We start from the raw sequence: 12690 nt of genomic DNA on the forward strand, positions 1-12690 counted from the left end.
GGCTCTGTAGCAGACGTGAAAAAATTAAAGTGAAAATACAGTGTGGAACACAAGCTCCAAACACGACACATAAACGCTGGACAACAGCAGTAAGAAGAGGTGGAGAAGTTCACATATCACATAAGCCTCGTACATCAAACTAGAGATGCAGAAACAGTCGCTGTTCCCGTCAGTCGCGGGTTGAGAAAGACAACTGTTATTTTTCACTACACTCATATGGAACATTACATCTATTCAGATGAACATAAATCTGCTTTTGTACGCTACTATTGTTCAACGCACAGCCACATATGACATCAAGAAGTGGAAAATAAGGGGAACAACAGAAGGGTCCCTTCATTCAGTACAAGTGGCTCATCATTCAGTAATGTATATTTTATTGTTTTCATTTTAGCTTGGAAAAGCACCGCACGTACAGTAGCTGCCTGATAAAGTAGATCTGGGTCAAGTGGAGGTACCACATGACCCGTACTACATTACACTACACAATGTTTTTTAAATTTTTTCATAATTCATAGTTTTTCATAGTGTACAGACTCACAGTTCCCCTTAGGTCTGTACGATCTCTAATTAGAATGTGATGTCATTAAGGCCTTCTGTCTCTGCCAAAATCTACTTATGTGCACAGCGTTCTCAATCAGAGACAAACTCTTCAAACTACTTTAATCGTAATAATATAACCTAATATAATATCTAAACTAATAATATACTATACTTACTAATTTTTTTTCTGGACACAGAGCACAGATGGTCAGACTTTCCTTTGTTAAAGCTAAGAAACAAAGGGATCAATAATCAAAAACATTCCGATCCTTTACTTCACTCTATATTATACCACAGAACCAAAAATCATCAATAAAGGTTGTAATTTTTTAAATATTAATGAATAAATTTATAAATTAATATAACTATAATTGCTAATCCATAATGTATACGTTTATCAAACATCAACGTTTAAAACCATATAGGTTATTAATCAAATTATTATTTAAGAAAAGGATTATTTTATGAATCAAACTTGAATGATCAGTCTTTTAAATAGGAAAAATAATTATAATTATACAATAATAAATAAAAAATATTTAAAATAATATAGAAGAAGATCAAAACTTTCTCCGATTAAAAAAATTAAGCCATCAGCACTAGTGGTTAATATTCTGGTTAGGAAAAGAGGAACAAACCAAACTTGCCCTCTCTCTCTAAAAAAAGAAAAATTACATTTTTAAAGGCCGACCCAGACATGAATAAATAATAAGTAAAAGATGAGGTAAGAGGGGAAAGAGTATGGAGTTGGGCGTTACAGTATCACACCACTAGGCTGAACACATTACCATATATCTATTGAATATTAATAGGTATATGTTTATATATTCGGCCCACCCATCCAGGAGGAGCGATGAGGCGCTTATCAGGTATATAAACCCGTGTCAAATAGGGAAGTGATGGACTCCGGGGACGTCGAGGACCCTGTAGTTAGAGCTCTGTGGGGTGTCTGTGTTTCTGAGCGCTTCAGAGCCGTCTGTCTGTCTGTCTGTCTGTCTACTGTATGTTTGTCTTCAATAAACTTTTTGCTTTTTCTCTACTAAAAGTTTGGTTTTGTTTAAAATTTGGTGAGATCTGATAAAAAACTGGCCATGACTGACAACACCAAGCGATCAAGACTTTAATTTGAATAAACATTGTTACGATTCAGCATATTATTGCATTTTTAAAGCAAACTCTGACAGTTTATTTCTTCCTCGAACTCTGTTTTTGGTGATGTTTGCATTTGTTGTTTTCCTTATGTTTTTTTTTTTTTTTTGGTTCAGTTAGAATGTGTTTCTGTTGTTTTTCTTTATATGTTTTCTGAGTTATTTGTTTTTTATGTCTGTTTGGTTATAAGTATATACAGTATCTATAACAATACCTTTGATGCAGTTGTATGTGGCCCTCTGAACAGATGCTAATGCATTGTAATGTTTAAACACTGGCAGGGTGGGCATTTTTCTTTAAAAAATAAATTAGTCTCTAAGTTTTTTTTCGCCTACCCCTGAGCAGAGAACCTACTGTAGCAGAACCCATTGTTATCTAAGAGATTATCCTAATAAACCAGGTAGCGGTCATAAGGACCTATCAGGGAAAGGGAAGGAAACTAGCAACGATGAGGTTAACAGTAAAGAATATAAAACTGTTAATAAGGCTGTGTTTAACTGTATTATTATTAATATATCTACATGTTAATAACAAGATAATGTATTACAACATAGAACAGCCGATTAACATGGTGAAGGGCTCATGTGCTCCTCCTATTACTATTCAATAAGTCACAACCTTCACTGATGATTTTTGCTTCTGTAGTGTAATATAGAGTGTAGTAAGGGATAGGAATGGATTTAATTATTGATCCCTTTGTTTCTACGCTTTAACAAAGGGAAGTCTGACCATCTGTGCTCTGTGTCCAGGAAAAACGGAACTGAAATTTATTTGACTTTTTCCTAAGTGTCTCTGTTGATCTTATTTTGGCAAATAACTTTAACTTTCTGCACTTTATGATCTGTCTGCTTTAAAGTTCCTTATTTCTTGCTCTCTGTGTGTACGGGTCGTCCTTCGGTTACACTCTTGTAGACTTTTCTACAGTTTTCTACTTGAGTAATGTTAGAAAAGGAGTATAGTTATATAAAATAAGATAAAATTAGTAAGTATTATTAAGTAGTATATTGTTAGTTTAGATATTATATTAGGTTATAATGTTACTATTAAAGTAGTTTAAAGAGTTGGTCTCTGCCTCTTGCCTGTGTATCCCTTTACTTCCCTAAACTGAGTGTCTGCGCGGCCGGTGTTTTTCTCTGATGAACAGAAGAACAGAGGACCTGCTCTTTCACAGAGGCATTCTGGGTAATAGACATTAAACCTATTTTAAACAGGACATTGGCTTACTTAGAGAACTAAATTCAATATAATTTCCCACATGACGGATCACAAGCCATCAATGTGCATACTGCCACCTAGTGTATCAGATTGTGTAGATACACCAGCATAAACACGGACAGGACAATATTAGTAATAAAAGCTGAAAGGGAAATGGGTGGGGGGGTGATTGTACTCAGGCTTTGTACTTTCCACAGTCACATACTGTAACATTCTAACCTTTGATGGGGCCGAGATGGAGAAGAAGTCATTACTTTGGAAGCCAACATGTCCTGATGAGCGTGCTCTCTAAACTTCATGTGATGAAACATTTACAGGGTCTTTAGGGATCAGACGCTATACTGCAGTGTTCTGATCAGCATCGGCTGCTTTCTTATACACGACTTTATTCAGAGCTGAAAAAACACAAACAATAAGATTATTAAGTACTTTACAAATCACAGATAATTTTTAACCATTTTAACTTGTAAGTATTTTCTACAGTATAATTACAATAGTGCATCATTATATTACTGCAGCCTGATATACTATACTGTTCTATATACACTGAATAAAAGAAAGGCTTTAATTTTGCATATTATTTGTTTCATATATTGGAGAACCCGACACCAGTCTCAAACACCAGTTTTGTCTTTCTGTATGTCTGTCCAGCCACATGTTTTTCAGTCCTTCTGTATTGTAAGTTAAATCTGATCCATAAAAGAAATTAAATGTTGAGTGGAAGTGACGTTATGAGCCGTTTTGTGCACAGTCTCTATCATATTTGTGGAAGAATAAAGGACTTTTTTCCTTGAGGTGGGCGTGACTATACACATACAGTATACACATCACTCAACAGAGCCAATCAACCAGGAAGTGAAAACAGATCCAGTGAGAGTAAGAGTGAGGGGCGGAGCACAGGGAGAAGCCTGACGTCTGTCCTGGTGGGATTAGTGAGGAATAGATATGAACACGGTGTATCAGTCATAAGATACACAGATGTGTACTGATCCACTGAAACCCCCTGGATGTAAATCTCCTTCAGGTACAGAATCCAGTGTGTTAACAGGTTTTCCTCGAGTCATGCAGTGAGACAGAGTTATTATCCTTTAACACAGTTTCAGCAGCTCAGATCACTAATAAGAGAACTGCAAGACTCTACAGTAACAGGTCTGGATAATATTACAGATAGACTTTATAACAGATGCTGCAGTAATTCCATGTAATATCTATACATTATATCTTACACTTAGTGTTTATTCATCACTTGATTTTCACTTTTTGATTTTCACTTTTTATAAAACCTGGAAGTTCATTATAAACATGAACAATACCTTTTTCTTCTTCCACACCATCAGGGTTTCTGGAACAGTTTTCTAAAAAATAATAATAATAATAATAATTAAAAAAAGAAGAAGGATATGACATTCTGTTAGTTTTCAACTTATAACAGGGAACAAGAGATTCTTTAAGTGCTGGATTATTCCATACAGTTATTAATAGAGTCAGGCTTTAATACAGTAATATTAGATCTCATGACTCTGTACAGTTACAGAATGAAGCTCCAACACCACACATACTGGAAGCTCTGAAAAAGATCTTCTGTCCAAGAACAATTTAGCACTTTTAAACCGTATGAATAGAAACAAGTGAATTCAGTTTAAAAGTGCTGATTGGATCTGATTGGCTGAGCCGTGTTCAACACCACTGTAGATTCACCAAACACAACAACTGAGTTCTGTACGAGTCACCAGCGTTATCTTTTATTATCTACTGTTCAGTGTAATTGTGGTGTTGTTTGTATTCCTTTGTATTTTAGTAAATTTGCTTGTTTTGTTTTATTTCCTCTTTTAAATGATCATTACTTACGCTGAGGACATCTTCTCATCAACAAGAGGACAATTAGGAACACTGCGACGAGAAACACGATAACTCCCGCACAACCAATGATGATGTACAGACGTGTCCTGCTGATCGGCTCGGAATCCCCTGTGGAAGGAAAGAAGGAATAAAGAAAACGGGGGGACAAAGAAAGAGAGAAAAAAATGTTACTGTCTCTTTAATCCAACACTAAATACATGTGATTATATCAATTTACATTAAAATACAGTATATATGCATCGAGTTTAATCATGTAGTGCAATGATATTCATAAGACACTCAAAGGCTAGCAAACGTTTAAAAATCACACACACGTGAGAGTCTCACAATCATAAAGCACAATCCACTTTATATTTGATATCCTTATTCCTTTTTTTCTCTCCACTTCTTTTGTTTCAATAATGATACTTATTTGTACTTTCACCACTTCTTCTTTCTCTTATTATTATTATTATTATTATTATTATTACCTTTGCTTTTTCTTTCTTTCTTTTCCAGTATTCATCACTAGTGTGTGTATTTGTTTTTTTTAAATCTATTTATTTATGTTGTTATTTTGTGACTTGATTCTGAGCTGTGTGATTCTGTGTGAGTGTATGGAGGAGCCCTCATACACACTCTGCTCCACGGCTCCTGCGTGACTGCTGCGTTTCACATAATGTTTTGTATTCTCCCTTAATCCACTGTGTTTGCCTCTGAGTGTTCTCATGAATATAAATAATAATAAATCATTGTATTGTGTATGATTAAACTCAATGCCAACTTGTGATTTTCTTTGATCTTTGTCCAATGCACTGTACTTTCAGAATCTCACTCCAAGCGTTTCTGTAAAGCTCATAGCCGTGACAGCGGTCCGAGGTCAGGGCGTGTAAAATACCTGAACTGAGAGCCCAGTGTGACAGAGCAACCAGAGTCCTCTTACACTCATTTACAGCCCCGCACTGTGCACATGAAGATTCACTAAAGACTGATTATTTAATCTTGATTAAAGATTGGCGTTTGTATAATGTATTTACTGAAAATTAATGATAAATGTTATTGAAATTTTATGGAAATTTTAAACTTTTTATTTTTATAGACTTACAATGTCTGCATATATAGAAATCTAAATCATAACACAAACATAAAATTTAATGACCTTGGCTTGAAGAACATTTTATTGACCGGAACATATTTATTATACCTTAAAGTTTAATTTAAGACCCCTGGTCTAGAATGTAGAAAATAAATCACTAAACAAAAACAATGAATTATAAAAGGAATCTAAACGTTTAACTGGTACAGTACACCAGCTATTCACAGTCGTTCCCTGAGGTCTCTACAGAAACACAACTCTGTATCTTAAACATACAGTAATTCACTTTCTGGTGAAGTGACTACATCTGATCACCAAGAGATTCATTTCTTGCTAATGTTACGTAAACTTTCGTTGGGGAATTAAATACAAATGCATGCTAAGTAGTCCATGGAAAATTAAATTCTATGAATTAAAATTATGCACAATTAAAAACAGTTAAAATTGATTTTATAAATATCATATAACTTAGATCGTTGCTAAATGCCTGGACAACACTCACCCTCTCTCCCCAGATTTGATGCGCTCTCTCCTTCTTCTTCATATCTGTAGTTGAGGACGACGCACCTGAAAGGTCCCCAGGTCGTGTCGTTGCTCCTGGAGCTCAGTTTACTGGACAGAGTGAAGAGACCGTCGTGTCCCTGTGTGATCTGCAGGGTGGAGTTTTGTGTCCAGTTTGTTTTGCTCTGATCAAACCAGTGGATGGTTCCTGCTGGGTATCCACCGCTAGTCTTACAGTACAGATCAGCAGCTCCACCGCTCTCTATCTCTGTCGGCTCTGAGGTTATGATCGGGGAGCTGTACTCGGCTAATGAAAGAAAAGATTATCATAAAAAGATCGCAGGGTCACATGATGTGAAAACAAATTGAGAAAGTAACAAAAATAATGGTGCAGTTGTGACTCTGTAGTCGTGAGATAATGAGAACCAGACGACATTTCTCTCTTACCTGTGACATTAATTGTGAATTGTACATTAACATTCCCCTGGTTGGTTCTGATGTAATATTTATATCCACCTTCATCTGAGATCGCTGTGTTATGAAGCTGTAACGATGGCAAGCTTTCAACTTTAAATCGAGAGTCTCCTGTCACTCTGTTCTCATACGGTTGAAATGTGAAACAGGGTTTAGTCTTCTCACTAAACCTGGTTAAAGCCACTGTGTTAATAACAACAGGCCCAGTTTGTGACTCGATGCTGCAGGAGATGTGAGTGATCTGACCGATGACTCCTACTGCAGGCTGGCACGTCACATTAAACAGAGCTGTTAAAGAAAAGAAGAAAAAGATTTAAACAACAAAAAAAAAAAAACTTACACAACTGATACGAGTGCAACAGATCACAAAGCTCATGGTTAGAATTGGGTCACTTTTTTTTTTATCTAAAAAATAATAAAAAACAATAATAATCCTGCTTTCCAGTTAGTACAGATCTTAAAGAAACTCTTGCCCATGGTCTTTAACTTAAATACAAATTCAAATTTTATTTGTCACATACACAGTCATACACAGTACAATATGCAGTGAAATGCTTAAATAACATCAACATGTTCATTGTTTAAATAAAATCTAAAAAATAAAATAATTAATACTCAGTTGTTAAATTAAAGTGTTATAAGAGTTATGATGATATTTTTTTCTATTTTCAGTTAATCTGCTGTGTTGATCTGGGGAGAGGGACACAAACAGAAGATCCAACATCAACTCCAGTCATCAGAAATGTGAATAAGTGTTCAAGGAAAACTTTCAACGTGATGCTCCCACCACCCTGCTTTACCGTGAGAAGGTTGTTCTTATGATGATGAACAATTATTTACTTGTTTCTAAGCGAATTTAACTCTGTTTTAACATCATCATCATATAAAGATGTGGGTCTCGCGAGGGACAGAACTGCGCAAAGATACTTTGCACAGTCACCTGGATGTATGGTTCCCAGGCAACAACACCAAAAGCACAATCAGTGCGAACACGTTGCACCTGGCAGCATGTCTATTTAATAACTCTGATACCTGCGCACTTAGTGCAATCATTAGGTAGCACTGTTAAAGGCAAAGACGCAGCCTCATTCCCTCCCGGCGTGGTTGAGTGTGGGAGAGATCAGCACGTCATCAGTCCAGCATGCACTCTCAATCTCAAAGTTAAAATACACATAAATCCTTGGTAAGGGCAAACTCCACAAGAGGATATAGAGTTTATTTTTAATTCCCAGAGCCCCGTTCGATCTCTCTTTGTTAGTTTTTTTTGGTTTTAGTTTCCTTCTGTTTCCTTCTTAGTTCACTAATTAATAATCCCATGCCACTGTATCTCCCAATGATAAGGTCTTTCTGAGCATTTCATAAGCACTCTCCATTTAACTTCTATTTCGTTGACCCCTCAGAGTAGGGCTCTTATTAATATTATTATATCTTTAAGCCAAATCAAATCGGTATCAATATATTATATATTTTAAACACCAAAACTGCAGAGTTTCCCCGGCAATAATATAAGTGTGGCAGACCGGCCATAGTTTTTATCTAATCCAGTCTAATGTACGCTCGTTTGGAAGTAATCATTATACTGTTTGGGAGTCTCTGTGTCTCTGTGTCAGCGCCTCTCTCCGTGTCTCCTCCCTGATTTAATCTAATTTGTTAATGACTGCTTAAAGAATGAAACAAATCAAACCCATGAAGAGTGTTGAGCCTGAACCGCTTATGTTCTGGTGAATGGTGAACTGAATGGGACCAAAGAAGGTGAACGTTAGCGTAGCAGCAAACGTGAGGAGCAAAGACTTTAGTCAAATGCTTTTTACTGTCACTAATACAGATAACCTGCAGTCTGACAGCGTAGCAAACCATAACACCGTGCCTGCAAACCATAAGCAATATCCTAGATTTGGACGTTTTGAGAGACATTCTGTTCATTGTCTTGTGGTCACTGAACTGTTATTGTTCTTAGTGGGTGGGGCTTTACATTTAACCTCACTGTGTCCCTCCATCAAAATCTTTACCTGAAAGTACACTAGAATATTCTCCTGCCTGTATCAGCAGTGAACATAATGGCAGTTTGGTTCGCTGCATTGTGAGAATTTAACCGTCTCATTCATTCATTAACATTTGATATAATATAAAATAATGTAACATAATATAATATAATATAATATAATATAATATAATATAATATAATATAATATAATATAATATGATATAATATAATATAATTTTTTTATTTAATTAGTTTCTTAAATAACAGTTTATTCTACCATTACAGTAATTAGTAGCTCTGGCGGTTACTAGTGTGTAATAAATGCATCATATTAATTCTCTACTTTTTAATTTAACCTGTACATGGAAATTGCTAACCAAAAGTAGTGTGTTGCACTTTATTATTATCATTATCATTATTATTTTAGCCTGTGCTGATAAAACCTTTATCATCTTTCACCACTGTGCCTGAAAAGAATCTTTAGAAGTAACATTGAGACCCATAGTGATGTACTTATGTGCACATCAATTTGAATTTGTTTTTGATTGACAGACTTGAAAAAACTTGAACTTGAACTTAAAAAAGAAGCAGTATTGTGTGGTAATTATTATTAATCAATCACTGAATGGTTATGTCAGTCAGCTGATTGATTATGGAATGATTATTAAATCCCATCACTATTAAATTGGCTTTTCCCTTTAATGATAGTGAATTAAAACTTGGTCTGTGTTCGCATAACCAGTTATAGGCTTCTCGTCTGCTGTAAGGAAGGTCATTAAAACATTAAAACATTGGACATTGTATTGATATTCATGACCATAGGAAAGAGTTCCTTGTTTTAAATGTTCTATAAGCTAAAAAAAAAAAAATCTGCTGATCCAAAAAATGTCCAGCACCTGTATTTACTAATCGTGATTTATTATTTGTGCCAAACCCGAATCATTACTGTTTATCATCTAACTTAACCCATACAATCACCTGCGGAGACAACATACAAAATTTACATAACGCACTCCATGTTTAAAAATAAAATAAATTTTTGTCCAAACATATCATTTTTTAACACAAATGTCACTCAGTGTTATTAAAACGTCTCTCCACCGTACGCGTCTCTGCCTGAAGACTGTTTTCTCGCTACTCCTCACCAGTCAGGACACCTCCGGAGATCTCCTACATTTTGATGGAGGTAGGAGTGATATCCTATTTTAGGAATAAATCGCTCTTATAGGACATAAATTGTGTCATTCTGAGACTTTTTGGCCACTTAAAGAGCGATTTGTTGCTCTGAGACGCTGAATACAGGCCCTGATCGGTAACTCCATGTAAAACCATGAGGTTTACCGTCTGTTCTGCCCCCAACAGAGACTAACACTCCACTCTAATCTCACATGAATCAGTGTTTTACATACACTATGTCTTTATACTCGTCATGTCTTTATACTCGTATACTCGTTACACAACATGTCACCTCCCACAGTTCTTCTGGAGTCTGGAGACTCTTCTAGAGACATATTTTGTAATTACAATCAATCACATTTAAATAACATCTGCAGTAATATCTCACTTACACTCAGCAGACTTTATCACACGTACAGACGACAACATCAACACACAGATCAGGAGAGTCTCTGAAGCCATGTCTCCATGCTAACGCCAGAGGAGGTACATCATGATGATCAGGTTAAAGAGACAAAAGAAGAAAAGACACATTTTATTTCCCCGAGCTCAGGGACAGAGCAGAAAGATAAGACATGACAGACCATGTGTGCTGAAATCTGTGAGTAAATATTTGTATTTTTGTAACAGAAGACCAGTAGAGAGCTGAGACTAGAGATCTTGTACAGAGGCTTCACATTTTATATTCCAGAAACACGTACAGATTGGGTGAGAAATACAGAAGAGAGGAAACAATCAGACCTTCACTGCTGTCGTATGGAGAGAAAAATCTCAGTAAAGTATCGTCTCCAGGACGGGAGGGTTTATTACTCCATTTATTACCAGCTTTCAGGGTTACAGTAGAGTTTCATCATCTTTAAACAATCGGTTATGGACATGAGGATCTGCTGGAAGTGTGTGAGAGTGTGTGTGTGGGCGGGTGTGTGGGGGGGGCGGGGGCGGGTGTGTGGGCGGGGGGCAGGGGGCGTGTGTGTGGGCGGGGGGCGGGGGTGGGTGGGTGGACCTTACAGTATGTCTAAGTTAGTCTTGGTGTTATTTGTGTCAGTGGGTCTCAGCTCCGGTCCGGGACTCCCTGCCTGCCTGCACACGTTAGTGCCTTCATGGCTCTCTGGAGCTGGTCCAACTGAATACACCCAGTGTGTTTTTCGCTTCATCTCACACGCACACAGACACACACACACACACACACATGTTAATAAAAGACTGTTCACTAGTAGATCAGTAAAATCAAGTATGTCAACCGATTGATCTGATCAGTTACTTAACATCCTTTGATTAATATAAGCATGTGGGGGTGGGGGGGGGGGGTAAGGTCATGTGGCACGGCTGATAACTGATAGAGACACTGAGATTATTATTGTGATCTACAAAACGTAATGTAAACCAACTGAGTAGCAAATAATATTATCTATAATAACTATAATAACTAATCTATAACTATTTTTGATAATAAATACAGGCTACATACACATGTTATAAATATCTTTGTAATAAGTCCAAACAGATTATAGTCGTATATTATGATGAATGAGAAACGGATATCGGAATAAATCATCGTGATTGAAGGTGTAAAACCAATTGAAACAACGTGAAAAGCAGTAACTCCACCCCCCCCCCACCCCCCATCCACACCCCCATTTACACACCCCCAAACCCCTCCCTTATTTTGGTGTCCCAGTGTTTTCAACCCTAGTGTATTCATTTGGACCAGTTCCAGAACCAGAACTCACAGATCCACAAACAGGAACTGAGTATCAGTGTGTGAGCTGAGTCCGAAAGAGCCGGTCAGAGTCTATACACGGGTCAGAACCTCACATGGACTGGATAATAAGTCTATTATTATTATTATTATTATTATTATTATTACAGACACTGATGCAGGTAGTTTATGAATCAGGTGTTTAACATTTATAATGTTTGTAAAAAGGTGAATCCAAATGTAACCTCGTGTCAAACTAACATTTATTTTAGTATAGAAGAGATTTATTTTCATTTATCAGATTTATTTGTTATGAATTATTTTTGCTAAAATCTGTAATAAACTGCTATAACAGTCATGTGTGCTCCATCTTCCATGTTACAGCATGTTATAATTCTTCTGATCTCAGTGTCAGGCTGTAAACTCTGGTGTACATCAGTTAATTCTGTCCAGAAGAACAAAACAAACGTCTGGTATTTGTGGAAAACATCTCCAGAACTTCACAACTGGTCCAACAGACCCAAAGTAAATCATAACCTTCTGAGACTCCACTGCTGTGTACATTATAATCTCCACGGAGTCTTTCTCTTTATTCATAGCTGATAAACATCATGTCACCATGACAAAGGAATTATAAACTATATGAGAATAAAACGAGTATAAATATAAAGAGGATAAAAGACAAATCACTTACACACACCTTTAGTAAAACTGATAGTAATTATCACATCCTTCTTGCCTGAAGTCCTTGTTGTAGTTCAATAATTTTATAAATTAAATCAGATCATATTAGAAACAAAAGAAGAAGCAACACAATAATGATGAACTTACAGAGTAATCTCGCCCTCCTCTGTGTTCTGAGTCCTCCAGCTGCAGACTGAACTAAACTAAACACCCCCCTGTAGAACTTCACCAGGTTATTATTCAGTTTCGGATTTGAAGGCGGGTCTGGCGCCGCCTACTGGACACAATCACACAGCTAAGTCTGGATTTAATTCGATTTTGTCACCAACA

General features: G+C 36.5%; 1 protein-coding gene across 1 annotated transcript; it reads right to left on the bottom strand.

Moving 5' to 3' along the window:
• Positions 1–3243: 3243 nt before the first annotated feature.
• On the bottom strand, positions 3244–12569 carry LOC128526739 (uncharacterized). The gene is made up of 6 exons (XM_053498873.1): positions 12508–12569; positions 10370–10448; positions 6791–7105; positions 6345–6650; positions 4756–4875; positions 3244–3302 (listed from the first exon to the last, which is right to left on the bottom strand). Exons 2-6 carry the CDS (start codon positions 10437–10439, stop codon positions 3244–3246), a joined length of 870 nt encoding a protein of 289 aa, XP_053354848.1. The 5' UTR covers positions 10440–10448; positions 12508–12569.
• Positions 12570–12690: the final 121 nt, after the last annotated feature.

Source organism: Clarias gariepinus, chromosome 6 (assembly GCF_024256425.1).
Source record: "Clarias gariepinus isolate MV-2021 ecotype Netherlands chromosome 6, CGAR_prim_01v2, whole genome shotgun sequence".
Taxonomy (NCBI): Eukaryota; Metazoa; Chordata; class Actinopteri; order Siluriformes; family Clariidae; genus Clarias; species Clarias gariepinus.

What these genes read in the sequence shown, in the direction of transcription:
- LOC128526739 (XM_053498873.1), bottom strand. Translation starts at nt 10,439, where the DNA reads ATGGCTTCAGAGACTCTCCTGATCTGTGTGTTGATGTTGTCGTCTGTA. An exon ending in ATCAAATCTGGGGAGAGAGG is followed by an intron (nt 4,876 to 6,344) that starts GTGAGTGTTGTC and finishes TTCCTTCCACAG; the next exon opens with GGGATTCCGAGCCGATCAGC. An exon ending in GATGAGAAGATGTCCTCAGC is followed by an intron (nt 3,303 to 4,755) that starts GTAAGTAATGAT and finishes GTGTTTTTTCAG; the next exon opens with CTCTGAATAAAGTCGTGTAT.